This window comes from Sturnira hondurensis, unplaced genomic scaffold (assembly GCF_014824575.4).
Source record: "Sturnira hondurensis isolate 20B ecotype Veracruz unplaced genomic scaffold, ASM1482457v3 Scaffold0004711, whole genome shotgun sequence".
NCBI lineage: Eukaryota > Metazoa > Chordata > Mammalia > Chiroptera > Phyllostomidae > Sturnira > Sturnira hondurensis.
In genome coordinates, this window is record NW_028077342.1 from 1443047 (window position 1) to 1460559 (window position 17513).

The following is a 17513-nucleotide window of genomic DNA, read 5'->3' on the forward strand; positions in this document are numbered from 1 at the left end:
GACATCATCTACGAGTTTTTAACCTGAGGTCAGGGGTCTGTGAAGCCTCTGAAATTAAGGCCTACTTTCTGTATGTGTAGCCATATGTATATTTTTCCAGAAGGAGAGGGTCAATACTATTCCCAAATAGTTCTCTGGACCCCACAAACTTTATATCATTAGATTCTAGTCCGACCACTTTGTTCCACAGATAAAGAAACTGATGCCCAGAAAAGGGATGAAATTTGCCAAGGGCACACAGTGAATCAGTAGCCGAGGTGAATCTAGAAACTAAGATTTTTTTCAATATTTTTCCCATCATGATACACTGCTACCTCAAGAGATCCCATAATTAAAGTCAGTGCAAGCTCTTAAAAGTCCTAATTATTACCTTTGCAACGAAAGTTCCAGCATCCATAATAGCTTTAATGTGTGTCAACCACCCTGAGCTGTCCAGGCCACTAAGAAATTCAGTCACTGTTGGAGTTTTCGATTCACAAACTAAGGTAGAAAGGGAAGCAGATATTGAAATTCACAATAACCTCAGTTTATTCACCAAGAAAGAGGAAAAAGTGGACCATAATTTTGTAAACAAGAAAGCTGAGGCACAGAAAGGTTAAATGATTAGATAGAAACCACACAGTGAGTCAGGGACAGGATTAGGGTTTAGGGCCTACTATATCTTCCACCACTGGTCTCTCCTTTCTTGAGTTGTAGAACCCACCCCAAGCCCACAGAAATCTCTTAAGAGAAGAGCCAGAAGAATGAGTCAGTAACCACAGGAAAACACTCACATGTCCTCTGATTAGAAAACACATTTGCCCTGGCTGGTGTGGCTCAGTGGACTGAGTGCCAGCCTGTGACTTGAAAAGTTGCTGGTTCGATTCCCAGTCAGGGCACATGCCTGGGTTGTGGGTCAGGTTCCCAGCTGAGGGTATGTGAGAGGCATCTGATTAATGTTTCTCTCACACATCGATGTTTCTCTCCCTCCTTTCCCCTCTCTCTTTAAAAATACATAAATTTTTTTAAAAAATTCTTTAAAAAACACATTTAATACTAATTCTACCCACTCATCCTAACTCTTCAGGCCCTTAATATCTAGCTGTATTCCCACACCCTCACCTACTCCTTATATCCCTGTGCAGTCTCAACGGGTTAGGGGAAAAAAAGTTTATTTCCGTGTACTTTGCACTAGTTATCCAGCAGAGGGCAATCTTTTGCCTCAAAAAAAATCTGTAAAAAGTCCTGTTCTCCTCTACACCTGTAAAATATTCTGGGACAAAAAAGAAAGGAAGAAGAGATCCAAGGAAGAGGAACACTAATACTTTAAAAAGGATGCAGACTGCGGAAACAGGATTTAATGAGGACCATGTAAGGGAGAGGTCTTGGCCTGTAACCTAAGAACAAAAGTGAAGAAAAGAGGGGAAAAACAGGGAGTTCACTAAAGAAGGCAGGTTTTCACCGTCTCTTCCTGAGTTGTCATACTGCATCATGGAATCCTGGGTACTGGCTTTGAGAGAAATGTTTCAGAATCAAGGGTCCTGTCAAGCCCCAATCTCACCTTGCCCCCACTCTGACCCCAATTATTTTGCATTGATGACAGATGACCCATATTGTCTGACATCAGCTTCATTCCTCTGAAGTCTAAATTCACCCCCTTCAGCACAGTGATAAAATCCGACTGACTCTTTACAGTAGATTAAATGAGGTGATTTCTTACCTTGAGGATGATGCAATGAATTCCAAATTCACTTATATACTTATGTTGACCTGTCCACCCCTAAATGCCTGACTCTGTAATTCTAGAGAGAGAAATAATTTCGGCAGCAACTAAACCCAAATGGACTTAACTAGGTTGTGAAACTGAACATCTTAGTTCCTCTGCCGGACCAAGACTGCTATAATTCGGTACTATGCAAGCTGGGTTCAAACTATAGTTTAAAAACCTTATCACCTATTGGGCCTGCTCACCTAGTTGTTTTTAGGATCTACCCCAAATCAAGCATGTTGCATGTGTGTAGACAAATACATATGTACATATGTATGTATATGTACACAACACTAGGGGCTCTGGCCTATCCAAGGTGAAATCCTTCTAACCTTCCACGAGTTTCTGCAGGCTGCTCCGCATCACATGGATGTTCTCAATGCCAATGAACCTGAAGCGAGTGTTGGCATAGTAGTCTTCGTTTTCATACCCCTTCCCAGCTATTCGGTTGGCCAAGGCATTCAACTGCAATATTTGAGGAATAATAGAGCAGATTGGGCAGGTGATAAAATAACAGGATTCGCCAATCTTAATGCCTTATTCTAAACAGTTTTAAATCTTATCCATTGAAAAAAAAAGTTAAATCAGGGCACGTTCTGGAATGGAGAGAATTTCAATGGTTTTTAGGTAAGGTCATCTTAAGGAACTGAGTAGCATGGAGGAAGATTTAGTGTTTTTGTTTTATTACTAAAACCCTGCTTAAGAGACTCAAGGATATGGCAACTATGACGATAGCTGGTCGAACTGAAATAATTTTGAGCTTTATCACAAACAAATGTTTTCTCAGCTGAAACGGTTTTATACTGGGAAACATGTGAAAGTTCAAAAATTCTTTCAACTGAGAAGTTCTAAAAAGAAGTCTAAGAACTTTAGGGACAATTAATTCTAAATAGCTATTCTAGAACAATGTCTAAAACATGCACAAGACAAATGACTTTCACTCACTGATAAAATGAAATGGAGATACCCAGACCTGTTTTTAACACTATGTTCAGCTTGTGGTAATCAGAATATTTCTAGGTCATAAGGAGAATATTGGGCAGGATAGAGTAAATGAGATGTAGTCAGGAGATAGTAATACAATAACTAGGAAAAAAGGCCAAAATAACCTCTACGATGATAACCATCTTACTAATCAAATGGGTTTGTTGCCTGGGCCTGTTTTCTCACCTCCCAGTATCATGCATTTTAAAAGACAGGAGGAGCATATATGTGGACAGGATATCATTTTTGTATTGATAGAAAAGAATGCCATTAAACCCTCAGAAGAAGAAACCTTTCATTTTAACACATTCAGGGAAAATAGCCTCTGTGTCAACATGCTCTGTTTAGAATGCCAGATACTTTTAAAGGGAGAAATGTGATGGTACTTTGGTTACTTATCACACAGTCAATGCCACTGAGATTCCATGATATTAATGACAAATGTCAAAGGTACACCTGTGGAGGTACAAGCAATAGCCACCTCATAGCAAGGAAGTTTGCTATGACTGATGAATGTTTCAGCAAACAAACCAAGAATTACAGCAGCCCCTCTCCTGGTCAGGGCAGCACTAAAAGGCCAGCTACTGCAGATAGCTACCTACATGGCATTACTATACAATCTTTGGGAATATGTCTGGAAGATTTGAGTAACAGCTCTGTATTAGCAGCCTGATGTTCAAGCAGGTAAGAAATATATTATTTACCAAGCTCCTAGCATACCAGACCCTATACTAGGTCCTTTACCTATATTACTTCATTTTATCTTTACTACAACCCCTCAAGATAGGCATTTTTGTTATTCCCATAAGAAAACAATCTCAGAGAGCTGAAGCAACTTCAGCCAGTGTCATATGGATAAGGGCTGAGAGGAAGATCTGACTCCAGGTTTGTCTGACTCCTAAAAATGTAATTTTTTACAGCTACAGTAGAGTTTCTACTAAAAGTATAGCTGTAGCCATCCAGAAGGGGAATGCTGCTCAATATTTCTAAGCCTTCTGAGAGGAAAAGGAGACCTGTTAAAGGGGCTTTTTGGCCTTGGGTTTGGACAGAAAGCACCAATCATTCAGTTTTTCAAAAGCATGGTATGTTTCCCTTTACCATTTTAAGATGACTTCATCTTGACAAATACGGATTTGATTAAACTTTTTCCAATCTGGAATGGCAGATGCAGATATGATTGAAGCAAGACAGCAAACTCAGGAGAAATTCAAAGATAGTGCCTGAGCAGAAAGGGAAAAGATTTCCTCTCTTGAGCCCAGTCAGCCCTAGGTAGTAACTCTGGAGACTGGCCAGTGAGTGATCCCAAAATGGGATAGGAAGTTAGGTCTAAGGTCTAAGGTCTAAGGTCTAAGGCCACCATCTGATTTCATGCACAGCCAATTGCTTAATTGTGATACCACAACCACCTGGCTCAGGCTTATATCTGAATCACTGACTTAGCAATTACTAGTGAACAATGAAACCTCCCAGTCAGCCACACTCCGCACATCAAATTACAAACATATTTCTTTCTGGAGCTGTCTGTATAAAGGACATCCTTTAAGAAAAGGGAGTCTGTCCTTTACTTGCCTCATGGGACACAATTAATTCTTTGGCAATCCCTTACAGATATAGACAAAATGAGGAAGGTCAAAGAATTAATGAAGAAGAGTTTAGACTGATACTTAGGTTGATCTGAGGACCCTCCTTTCTGTCACACTCACACTTGAAAGGGACAGAACCTGGAAAAACACATTGTAACAGACCACACAGTACCTGGCTCTTGGAAAAATCAAACAATTTCACTAGGGCCATGTCCACTGCCAAAATCCATGGCAACCTTATGTTCCTGCTCTTTTCTTTTTTTCTGGGACCAAGATTTAAACTTCACTTCATTGAGTTGGGAAACACTTAATCAGTGAATAGCGCAGGGTGCTAAAATAATTACTACCACATAAACTAAAGAATTTCTGTTAATCACATAGTAGTGACATTTGTGAACCCAATTCCTTCAGGAGATGTCAAAATATCATTTACCCACTGTGGTTTGGTGCATTACTTACAAAAAGACATGTTGGTAGTAATGTTGCCAGTGTTAAGTTGAAGTGCTTTATCTGATAGTAAATTTATACCACAGAAGGAAAATACTGAAAATTCCAATTGATGAATAGATTTAGTGAAAAAGAGGAGGGAATATCAAAGAGCCTCTAGGCATTTAATTCAGATGTCACGAATTCAGGAGGTAGCAAGGCCAGGTTGTTCAAAGTACCTTTGAAAGCATCAAGGACATGTCTTGCTTGACAGTGATGATGGGCTATAAAAATGGGCTCCCACTGGCTTTTGAAAATGATTTTACACAAAGTCTGACACAATAAGCCCACATACACAAACATAACTTTCCCAATAACACTGTGAAGCTCAACATGTAGGGGCGGGGATCACAAAATGAGTGAAGTAAGAATATCTAAGAGGTCACTGATAAATACCCTTGGTCTTGTGTCTATAATATACATAAACTGGCTCCCTGGGTTTGTTTGTCCAATAGCCTCTAGCAAACGCTCGTCATCTTCGCAGCGAGTGTAAAACCCACACAGAGGCTGGCTACAGCGGCAAATGGAAGCCTGTAAGGAAAAAATCTGTCAGTTGAGGGATCATATTACACAGGTGGTCAAAAAGCCTCTTTGATCCCAGGTTTGGTGAGCAGAGAAAGAAGATGAACCAACTCAGGACAGTGAAGCAAAGTAAGATGTAGCTTTGAAGCCCAGCTGTTCCATTGACATTGAGCTCAGTCTCCTGCCTTCCCCAGGCATGAGAGCTGTGTTACCACAAACTGCTGTTCAGAATAGTCTTTTTTCCCCTTCTATGTGGTGAGGATTCTCGACCTAGTCTTAGCAAATCCAGACAATAGGAAAACCACATTGTGAGCTCTTCCTCAATAAAATTCTATTCTCAATATGTATTGGGTCAGTATTTTTCTGAAACTGCCCTGCTCTTTTAGAGTCCCAGTCATAACACTCATATACACTAGAGGCTTGCAGTGGCAGCAGATTTCAAGATAGGGCAGAGATTTAGTCTTAAGAGAGCAGAGTTCACGCATTAATGTCAAATCAGAGGGGCTACTTTGCTTAAAGCCATGTTGATATAAAAACAGTTATTTAGCCGGTATGTTTGGTAATGAGTAGTTAATGGACTGTACTGCACTCTAGTGTGGTTTTTAAGGGTCTACTCACTTTGATAGTTTGACACAAAAATACCCATTCATTTCATTATACTCTTTTAGCACCTGAATAGTTTACCTACTTGAGAAAATGACTATTTCTCTAACTCCAGATCTCAGAAGGACCACAAGAGGCAAGAACTATTATCCCTTCCTAGGGAAGGGGACTCAAATGAATGAGTTAAGTGCCTTTCCCCACTACCTTAAATTATATTAAAAGTAGTGAGAAAGAATCAAGGACATCTGTGTTCCAATAAAAGGCCAGAGTCCTCAAACATCCTTTCATTCAACAACTTCCCCTCAGGCTGGAGACCAGAGAAGGAAAGAAACAAGTGAGCACACTAAAAATGCCACTTAACATTTGCACAACACTTTACAATTTACAAAGTACATATATATTTTCCCCTCTTGTGACCCACTTAAAAACCCTCAGAGTACTAAAGTTCAGGGAAGTAACTTGCTTGAGGTCACACGGCCATGAAGTAGCAGTGGTGGGACTGAAACCCAGGTCTTCTAGAGCCAAGTTTAGTTCTCACGAGAGAAGTTTGCTCAACTCACATTATTCTCTTTGTAGAGGTAGCAGAGCACAGGTAACCGTTCTTTACTTCTGAACTTCGAACTTCCAACCAATGTTCCCAAGGTTACAGACTTAGGAACCACTATTTCGGGAGGGTAGGTACTGCATATCTAAAAGAAAACTCAATTTTTTAAACTCCATATATATTTTTTTGCATTTTTCACTTGCTATTAGCAGGTTGGAATAGCAATTACTCACACACTAGCTATCCGCTATTTATCATCCAGAAATCAACCATTCCTTAGAAATAGGAACATAAATATCCTTGGTGTAATAGCTTTGCCAAGTATGCCATTATTTTCTAGAAAGTAAGGTATTAAGTCATATAAGAACAAAACGTACCAACAATATAGGTAGAAATGCACATTATGGGTAGAAACACACATATAACCCTATCCTGGAATTTGTATACTTGCCTATCAAAGCAAACAATGTATATTGTAAATAAGTATATTAAAACAAATATACTCAAATATAAAGCAGACAGGTATAAAAGAAGAGAACATGATTTGCTCTTTCTTAAAATGCATACTGGGCTCCTAGTATAAATATCTTGGGGGCCTTTAAAACACTAGTCTGGGGGAGGAAGTGTTGACGTTTTAGGTGTGACATTCATTCTACAAAAAGACTGATAAATATTCTCAAATTCACCAGCTTTTAGTGGTTACCAAATATATCTTTCTAAAGAGACAGTGATAAAATATTATAATAGCACAGACTTGACATTGCCAAGTTAGCTCTAATCACTGCTCTAAGTAAAGAACACCCATAAACATTTGACAATGGATCAAATAAAAATATAAACAGGCAAAAAGTTCGAGGTAGATCAGATTCAATGTTCTATGTAACTAAGTGAAGTCAATGTCCTCACAATGCAGAACTCTGACAGAGAAAATGTTCTATGACCATCCTCTTACCCGGACTTAAACTTTGGAGGAGCAAGTCATATGAAGAGAAATAAGTAGAACTTCTCTTTCGACTCAGAGAGCCACATGCATCCAAGGTACCAATACATATATTTCAGAGCTCATTTGGGGGACTTAGCCCCATATTAGAACCAAAAAGAATTCACCCCACCTCTACTCATTCCTGTGTAATGACCTTAACAAGCCACCTCACAAATGGCCCTGCTAAGTGACAGTTCATCAATCTTCCTATCTAGCAGATATTCAAAATGGTTATCAGAAAGTCATTAAAATTTCTTTCTTTTAACGATACTAAAAATCTATAAGTAAAGCTCCAATGATTCAGAGATACCACTTAAACACCAATGACTCCCTGGGCAGAAAAGTTTTCACAGCAAGTCTGACTGCTATCCTTAGAAAGGCCTGCTTGTAAGTCTGGCCCTCAGCTGGTGCCCAGGAACTTGACTTTTGGAAGGGTTCCCACCACCCCTTAACTGATTAGAGTGACTAATTGTGTCTAAACTGCTTGTACAATGTGCTTTATGCCAAGCACTTTTGTTTTCCTTCTGGGCATCCAAAACTTTGGTATATACTAGGCAGAGAGTGCCTATGTGATTAGCTGCTCCCCACCTCCAAATTCTGGGCACTGATTATCCAATAAGCTTCCCTATGGACAACATTCTCCATACATTGCCACAATTTGTAACTAGAGGAATTAAGCATGTCCTGTGTGACTCCACTGGGAGAGAACTCTGAAGCTTGTGCCTGGTTTTCTCTGGATTTTGCCCCCTTTCCTTTTGCTAACTTTGCCTTATATCTTTTCACTTTAATAAATCACAACCACAACTATGACTACATGTTGAGTCCCATGAGTCTTCCTAGTGAATCGCTCAACTTGAGGGTTGGTCCTATGAACCACCAACACATTCCCAGACCTCTCTCTTAAGATCCAGACTTAAATATATACTTGACATCTTTTGAACCACCTGGAACTCAGTCTAAAACTGAAGACACTGCCCTCTTCTCAGGCTCCTTATCTTGGTTAACATACCCATCACCTACTTGGTCGCCTAAGCCAGAAACCAGGAAACCTGGGATGCATACTAAAATTCTCCCTCCTTCTCCCAGCCACATTCTTTGGATTTTCAAGTATACCACTTGAATATCTCTTCAAACCATCTCCTCCTCTCCATCCATACTCAAAGCCTTAGTTCAGGTTCTCATATCATTCTGCATTCTTAACCAGCTCTCCACACTATTATCAAAGTTATCTTTCTAAACTATAAGTATATTCACATTACCTTCCAGCTGAAAATACTCTAGTGACTCCTAACTGCCTTCAGGATGATAATATTCAAATTCCTTAATTTGGCTATGAAGCCCTTCATGATCTCACTTCACTTCCTGACCTCCTTCTCTCCCTGTATAAATTAAGACAGATTTCCTTCTCCATGCTATTCCCCAAATCATCAGACTGTTTCTGGCTTCCCATATCCTTCATCTATGCTCTCACAGCACTCTCTGCTTTAGACTATGAGAACTCTTACTTAGTGTCTTGAGTGCAATAGGTAGTTAAGAAATGTTTGTTGCATGACTACTTGCTGAATGAAAAGGAGAGATTATAATTTTTTCTTTTTTCAAAACCTTGTTTGCTAAAATTTTTCTGTTTTAATTAAGTGGATCTAAAGAAAAACAACAATGACAAAATTACCTCATAGTTTTTGTTGGCATCTGTTATGGTCCAGTACCTGTTGGGTATTCCCATACGCCCAAAATCTGATATTGGGTCAATCAGTTTCCATCCATTTTCCCTCATCTCTTCTGTAGATTTGGGATTATAAAAAAAAGCATATAGATCTTCAAGTAATGCTGGATAATGGAGATAAACACAAAAACAAAAATGAGTAAAACTTTACACCAAATAATGCTTAAAAAGGCTAGACTTCCTTTCTTCCAAGGGGAATGTTTGTCAAACAGCCCCAGAAAAAGACAATGGCTTGTATACAAGGTTGCCTTGATGTAAGGAATAAGAACTAGAACATTGCTTTTGAGTTTTCTTTTAAAAAATGATTTGAGTTTTTCTGATACCAACACAAGGCAGGAACATTCTGTCTGGCTTTCTGTGAATTGTTGAATAATGAACTGAGATGAAGCTTCAGGGATTCACATGTTGGGGAAGTGGTCCTTACAAAAGTTGTTTGGTTTTTTTTTTTTAAACTGAGCTCCAATATCCTAAGAGTACTGTTTGTTGTAACACGTTGCAAAACATTAACAATGTTTTCAAATCTGCTTATCAAGCCAATGCCTACTTCTGGCTGATAAACGGCCATTTCTTCTCTTCTAGTCAACCCCACTTCTCCCTTCACAAGATGCAACATGCAACCAATAACTCATCTGCCTAATTTATGGGGCAACAACTTTTCCAGAGATGGATGGAATCTGCCAGGAGTTTATAAAGTGTTGGGCCAGCTGACAGGTAACCTCTGTCAAAAAAATACCAGCAAATTCTCATAAATTATTCTGGGTAAAGGGTGAGAGAAAATTAAGAGCATAAAACTCCCACAGACTAAATCAGATGAAGCTGATGGATTGGCCTAGAGGTGGGGCTGTAGGATGAGAGGGTGAACTGGAGGAAGCAGAGATAACTGCATTATTAAGGACTCTGATAAAAGGCCATAGTCTTCTAGTTGGAACTGAAGATCAGGGTGGGAACAGTGGGCCGAACAGAAAGTTTATGAGACAACATGAAACAGATTTTACTCCAAAGCAGAATTCCTTCCTGAACTAATGAAAAAAATTCACAAGTTAAAACTTTTTAAAAATTCTTTTCCTGTTTATTGAATTTACTGGGATGACACTGGTTAAGAAAATTATGCAGGTTTCAGCCCTGGCTGGTGTTGCAAAATTTCCCTGTGAAGCCATCCAGTCCAGGAGGTTTGTTTGCTGAGAGTTTTTCTTTTTTATTACTGTTTCAATTTCATTAGTTGTATTCAGCCTGTTCAATTTTTAATTCCTTCTGATTCAGTTTTGGAAGATTATTGATAGGTACATATTTACTGCCATTTTATTATTTTAACTATGTTCCTCTCCTCCTCCTATTTCCCCCTTAATATTTCTTGTAATATTGGTTTGGTGGTAACTCCCTTAACTTTTTCTTATTTGGAAAGCTCTTTATTTCTCCTTCAATTTTAAATGATAGCCTTTTTTTTTAATATAGTTTATTGATTATACCATTACAGTTGTTCTATTCCCCCCTTCATTCCCCTCCCCCCGCACACTCCCTCCCCCACCCTTCTCCCCCCTTAGTTTATAGCCACGTGTCTCAACTTCTTTAGATTCTATATTTCCCCCGCTATTCTCGCCCTCCCCCCTATCTATTTTCTACCTACCATCTATGCTATTTTCTGTGCCTTCTCCCTCCTTCTCCTCCTCCCACCCCCCTGTTTCTAACCCTCCATGTGTTCTTCATTTCTGTGGTTCCACTCCTGATCTAGCTGTCCTCTTGGTTTGCTTTTGTTTTAGGTGTGGTTGTTAATAACTGTGTGTTTGCTGTCCTTTCACTGTTCATATTTTTCATCATCTCTTTCTTATATAAGTCCCTTTAGCATTTCATATAATAAGGGCTTGGTGATGATGAACTCCTTGAACTTGACCTTATCTGAGAAGCACTTTATCTGTCCTTCCATTCTAAATGAAAGTTTTGCTGGATAAAGCAATCTTGGCTGTAGGTCTTTGGATTTCATGACTTGGAATACTTCTTTCCAGCCCCTTCTTGCCTGTAAGGTCTCTTTTGAGAAATCCGCTGACAGTCTGATGGGTACTCCTTTGTAGGTGACTGTCCCCTTATCCCTTGCTGCTTCTAGGATTCTCTCCTTCATTTTAGTCTTGGCTAATGTAATTATGATGTGCCTTGGTGTGTTCCTTCTTGGGTCCAACTTCTTTGGCACTCTCTGAGCTTCCTGGATTTCCTGGAAGTCTATTTCCTTTGCCAGACTGGGGAAGTTCTCCTTTATTATTTGTTCAAATACGTTTTCCACTCGTGGCTGTTTCTTTCCCCCTTCTGGTACCCCTATAATCCGGATGTTGGAACGTTTAAAGATGTCCTGGAGGTTCCTAAGCCTCTCCTCATTTTTTTGAATTCTCATTTCTTCATTCCTTTCTGGTGGGATGTTTTGTTCTTCCTTCTGGTCCATTCCATTGATTTGAGTCCCAGTTTCCTTTCCATCACTATTGGTTTCCTGTGCATCTCCCTTCATTTCAATTAGTTTAGCCTTCATATGTTCCTCTAATTTGTGACTATGTTCCTCTAATTTGTGACTATAATCTACCAGTTCTGTGAGCATCCTGATAAATAGTGTCTTAAATTGGGCTTCTGAGAGGCTGGCAATCTGTTGGTCGCTTAGAGTTATTGGCTCTGGGACTTTGAGTTCTTGCACCATCTTTTGGGTTGTTTGTGCCTGTTAAGTAGCCGGATCGGAGCCCTAGGTTTTCACCAGAGCAGGGCAACTCAGTTGCTGGGTTGTGACGTTGTATGTGGGGGCGGGGTCAAAGAGGGACAATGGCTTCCCTCCGGCGCCCGCCTCCGCGACCCCCACCAGCACCGCAGCCACCCCCGTCACCAGGGCCACTCGCCCCACTCCACTGCACGCGAGTGTGCCACCGCTGTCAGCCCTCCACCACTGGGTTCGCCCCCTGGGGCCTGCGTGGTCCGTCTCACTGCGCACGAATGTGCGACCTTGGTCAGTCTGCCCCGCACCCCGACTAGGTCCGGGCTGCCTGCGCTCCTAGGTCTGTCCTTCCCGACCTTGCTCCGCTGCTGGCTCTGCCTCTCTTACCGTCCCCGTTGAACGGTTCGTAGCTGTCGGACTTCCGTATAATTCGGTTTTCTGGTCTCTGGGTGTGTCTTAGTTCTCCAAAACTTTTGTTGTATCCAAACTTGGTTGTGGGAGAAGGCACAGTGTTTCCACCTATGCCTCCATCTTGGCGGAAGTCCTAAATGATAGCCTTGATAGATAAAAAGTAGTCTTCATTGTCAGTCCTTGCTTGCTTTTCATCACTTAGAATATTTCATGCCAGTCCCTTCTGTCCTGAAATGTTTTCTTGAGAAATCAGCTGACAGTCTTATGGGAGCTCCACTGTAGGTAACTGTCTTTCACTTGCTGCATTTATGATTCTACTTTTGTCTTTACACTTTTCCATTTTAATGATGATGTGTCTTGGTTTGGGCCTCTTTGGTTTCATCTTGTTTGGGACTCTCTTTCTCTTCACTAGGTTAGAAAAAGTTTTTGGCCATTATTTCTTCAAATAGTTTCTTGATCCCTTGTTCTCTTTCAGGTACCCCTGTAATGTGGATGTTGTTATGCTTGATCCTGTCCCACAGTTCCCTTAAACTGTCCTGATTTTTTTAAATGCTTTTTCTTTTTTTCTGCTGATTGGGTATTTTTCTACCTTGTCTTCCAAATCACTATTTCAACCCTCTGCTTCATTCAACCTACTGTTTATTCCTTCCAGTGCATTCTTCATTTTAGATAGTGTATTCTTTATTTCTGACTGGCCCTTTTATGGGTTCCTTGTCCTTTTTTATGTTGTTGTGCATTCTTATAACCATCACTTTGAATTCAATATCTGATAAATTGCTAGCCTCTGTTTCATTTAGCTTTTTCTGGAGATTTCTCCCACTCTTTCATTTTGGGCCTGTTTATTTTTCTCTCCATTTGGCTCCTTGTTTGTGTTTGTTTCTATGTCTTATATACATCTACTATGATTCTCATTCTCCCTGGGATGGCCTCATGTATTATGTACTAGGGGTCCTGTGGGGTCCAGTGGTATAGTCTCCTGACCACTTGAGCTGGGTGCTCCAGGAATGCCCCTTGTGTGGGTAATGTTGGCCTTCCTGTTGTAAATGAGTATTGATTGCTATTGGCCCATTTGTGTATGGGATCAACCCACAGGCTGGCTGACTGTGAGGCTCACCCCTGACCACGACATGCGAGCTGCTGTGCTGTTGCTGACCACACTAAGCAGGATTTGCTTCAGCAGGGTTTGGAGCCTGCCAAGATCTCCCTTTGGATATGCTGCCTATGAAGCTTATTAAGTCCTGCTCGGATGTTGTCTGTCTTGGTGTGTTGTTTCTAGGTCTCTCGTGACATACCCTGGTACTGCCTGTGACTGTACCTCAGCAACCTGTCTGGACTAGTTTCGATGTGGCTTCTTCTGTAAATCCGTGGTTATAAGACTTCTCTTCAGCTGGCCTTCAGTTGGTTATTCAGGATGATTGTTCTATACTTTAGTTGTAATTTCAGTTTGGTCCTAGGAGGAGGGGAGTGTAGCAACTACCTACTCTGTCATCATTTTGCATATCAAGACCCTACAGCTGGGCCTGCTAACTTCTCCCAGGCCCAGACTTCCCACCTTTAAAATGGGAACTATCTTTCTTCAGAGGGTTAACCAGCTGACTCGTCCACCTCAAGAGAGCCCTTCCCTCATAAGTAGCCCTAAGAGTCAGAGCAGATCCATGAACAAAAATGTTCAGACCTATCAGAAGTTAGAGCATCATAAATGGAACTGGTGATTTATGGGAGAGCTGACTTTCTTGTGGAGCCCACCTACATGGAACCATGTGAAGATCTCTCTCTTTAGATAGCCCAGAGGGTGTGCCCATGGGCCAGATGGTGGATAACAGGTGATCCAGGTGGGGGCGGCAAAGCCTAAGGTGACCGTGTCTGAGGAGACTGAGGTGACTGAGGCCCACAAGTAAAGATTATACTTAAAAAGTGGGGGGGGGAAGAGAAGGGGATAACCTCTATTACATATCTACTCTATATAGCAAGTACAGAGTGAAATACACAAATGCATTTAAACCTCAAAACAACCCCTGAGTGGAGCTTATACTATCACTGCTTTTACAGAAGAGGAAGCTGTAATGAGGGGCTTGTCCAAATACCATGGAATAGAACCCAGATCCAAACTCTGACCTGTTTAACTTCATAGCCCATGATCTCTCCAGTATGCAGTTCTTGGGGGAAAAAACCTAAAATGGTTTTAGATAAAAATACTATCATAACTACCTGTCTGAGAAAGCTTGAGCAGCGAAATATAAACCTCCTGGCAAATTGTGTCAGAGTCTAAAATAAAGTGGGCCACCAGGAAGTTTTTGCAGCGCACAATTAAGGGACAGCCTTCACTAGTTAAAGGTAACTTCTCCACAGTGGCAATGTGATGCACTGCAATCTGCAAAACAGAAAAGAACCAAAACAAATTCAGTCATGCATAAGTTCTATCATTATCAGTGGCCTTGACTCTCAGTAACGGCAACAGAATAACCAGAGTCATGATCACATATATAGCCATCAACCATTCTTTGTAAGGCACAACTGGGTTTCTCTCAAACAGAAGTAAATAGTGCTAAAGCAATGAGAAGAAAATTGCAGTGTTATACAACTTCTCCCTCATTCAGGATATAAGGTTACCAGGTTTGGGGCAATTGTGGTAAATTGGCTCAGTACAGTGGCTTCTGGCATGCTATGGTGAAATTGACAATCATGGTAGGATAATTGTCACAGAGAAAAATAGGACTTTCTTTTGTTCTACTAAATTACTAATTAAAATTAATAACTGGTATTGTGCTTTATTTCTCGTGAGGTGATCCACGACCATTAACTATTTAGTCTCTGTAATAACCCTTTGAGGTATAATTATCTCGTTTCAGGAATGAGGAAACCAAAGCTCTGAAAAGTGAATTCCTCATCAGAGGTCACACAACCAAGAAGTGCACAAACAGGACTTGAATCACGGCAGTCTAATTCCAAGTCCAGGGTTCTTTCTCTAAGAATTCTAAAAACTCTAGTCCTGGAATTAGGATTTAACTAGAAATATTAGGGAGAAAATTTCTCTCCCATATTTTACACTCTAGTGACAGTAAAGCAAAGCTGAAATGGGGGAAAAGCTGACCTATGTAACTTAGGAAATGAGTAGAGACTATAAGACTAGTTACTAAAGGAACTATACATAAGCACTATACTATAGCTAATAAAGTTGTGTCCCATGGGAGTACAGGTTAAGGAATATGATTTTTTAAAAGATTTTATTTATTTATCCTTAGAGGGTAAGGGAAGGAGAGAAGGAGAGAAATATCAATGTACGGTTGCCTCTCGTGTGTCCCCTGCTGGGAACTGGCCTGCAACCCAGGCATGTGCCCTGACTGGGAATCGAACTGCGATCCTCTGGTTCACAGGCCTGAGCTCAATCCACTGAGCTACACCAGCCAGGGCAGGAATCTGACTTTTTGAAGGATGATTAAATCTTTAGTTGCATCATTCCATGCCATGCTGATGCCAGCAAAAAAAAAAAAAAATGCATGAAAAGTAAACTGGTAAAAAAGAATTGTATCCAAATAATACAATTCTTTCTTTATAGATTAAAAAAACATGGAATCATAGTTTTATATTTTAGCCTTTAATGTTCTCCTCCTATCTCTGTCTGTAATATTTCTTGCAACTAGAACTTGAATGTAATCTTTTCATTCTTTGGATCCCCTGCCCTGTGGCAGGAATGGCCTTCTGATCATCACTGTCTTTTCTTTTCCTCCATTCTTCACATGCCATGCCCCAGCCCTAATTCATTTGGAAAAGCTATCTCTTCCTGGAACTCTTTCAATCACACCCATCATCTAAGAATGGGGCAGGTATGGGGATCATTCACATATTCCTAGCAGGGATTTTCCATCTTAATTTCTGTCTTAATTGCTTTGTCAAACTCAGTTCCTGCCATGGCAGTTGTAGAGGGGTCAAAAAAACTACTGACAATGTAATAGGAATTAATACATCAAATTTCAGGAAAATCAAAGCCCTCTTGATCAATACGTGAGATGTATGTTTGGGTAGTACAGTACTGATCACCAAGCTTGGGCAGCAGGCAAAAAAGTGGTGAATTGGGAAGAAGAGGAAAGTGAAGCTGATGAAGGCTGAGAAGAACTTCAGTAACAATACTAATTGGGTAAATAATCCTCCTTTGATATATAGAAATTATTAATATAAGTTTTGCCATCCAGATCTAGCCCCCTGGGTTTCAAATAATACCCAATAGGAACATATCTAGGGAAATGTGTGCTGTCTATAAATGCAGGTAGAAAGAGGAAAGGCTTATGGCACAGGACTAAAGAAATGCTTCCCGAACTGTTAGAAATGGAAGAATCCCTGCTAATTATATAATCTAACCACCTCATTTTAGAGATAAGAAAATTGAAGCCCAGAGAGCAAGTCACTTACCTGAGGCCATATAGCCAGTTAGTGCATAGCTGAGTCTAGGCAGAACCAGGTCTCCTGATTCCTCTTTTGGCATTCTTTTCATCACACCAAAGGGAGCAAGTACAATATCAGACGGGGAAAGTTCGTGTTGTCTTAAAAAGGAGGTATTAAAATACAGTTGAATCTTGAACAATGGATTTGAACTGGGTAGGGTCCTCTTATGTGTGGATTTTTTAAAAAAATAAACAAACAGTTGGTACTGTGTTTCCACAGGTTTCACATCCACAGATTCAACCACAACAGTATTTTCAATCCGTTGTTGGAAATCCATGAGTGTAGACAGCAAACTGTATGCTTAAGTCCTTTGCATAAAGTCCAATGCATAAAAATGGCATGCTTTGCTAGATTTTGGTATCTGTAGAGGATTCTGAAACTGATCATCCTCTAATATGAAAGGATGACTGTAGTTAAGTTTTGGGGGAGTCAAAAGTTGTATGAATATTTTCAATTGCATAGGGGTTGGTACCCCCTAACACTGTTCAAGCATCAGATGTACTTATTTCCTATGTAAATTTGGTTTAATTTATTTTATACTTAGTCAATAGTATTTATCATGAGCCAGACACTGTTTTAAGCGATTAAAACATTAACATTTTTATTCTCATAACAAGGTTATTATCAGTATCATTATTTTACAGATGAGGGAAGTGAGACACAGAGAACTTAAATAAATCAGCCCAAGATTATAATGGTAGCAAATGTTAATTCTGGGATTGCACACTGAACAGACTGCCTCTGTAGCCTGTGATCTTAATCACTATGCTATGCTGTACACCTGAAGTATGTTGTACTTCTTATA

The 17513-nt window shown here is 40.2% G+C and overlaps 1 protein-coding gene across 1 annotated transcript in view; it reads right to left on the reverse strand.

Annotated features, from left to right (window-relative positions):
• The window catches only part of MTMR8 (myotubularin related protein 8), a 73148-nt gene that overhangs the window by 36447 nt on the left and 19188 nt on the right, over positions 1-17513 (reverse strand). Inside the window, exons 3-8 of the mRNA XM_037046000.1 lie at positions 14477-14639; positions 9121-9278; positions 6486-6614; positions 5197-5331; positions 2080-2212; positions 371-480 (exon numbers count right to left, since the gene is read on the reverse strand). Of these exons, the coding sequence (XP_036901895.1) occupies positions 371-480; positions 2080-2212; positions 5197-5331; positions 6486-6614; positions 9121-9278; positions 14477-14639 (828 nt within the window). The remainder of the gene's footprint in view (positions 1-370; positions 481-2079; positions 2213-5196; positions 5332-6485; positions 6615-9120; positions 9279-14476; positions 14640-17513) is intronic.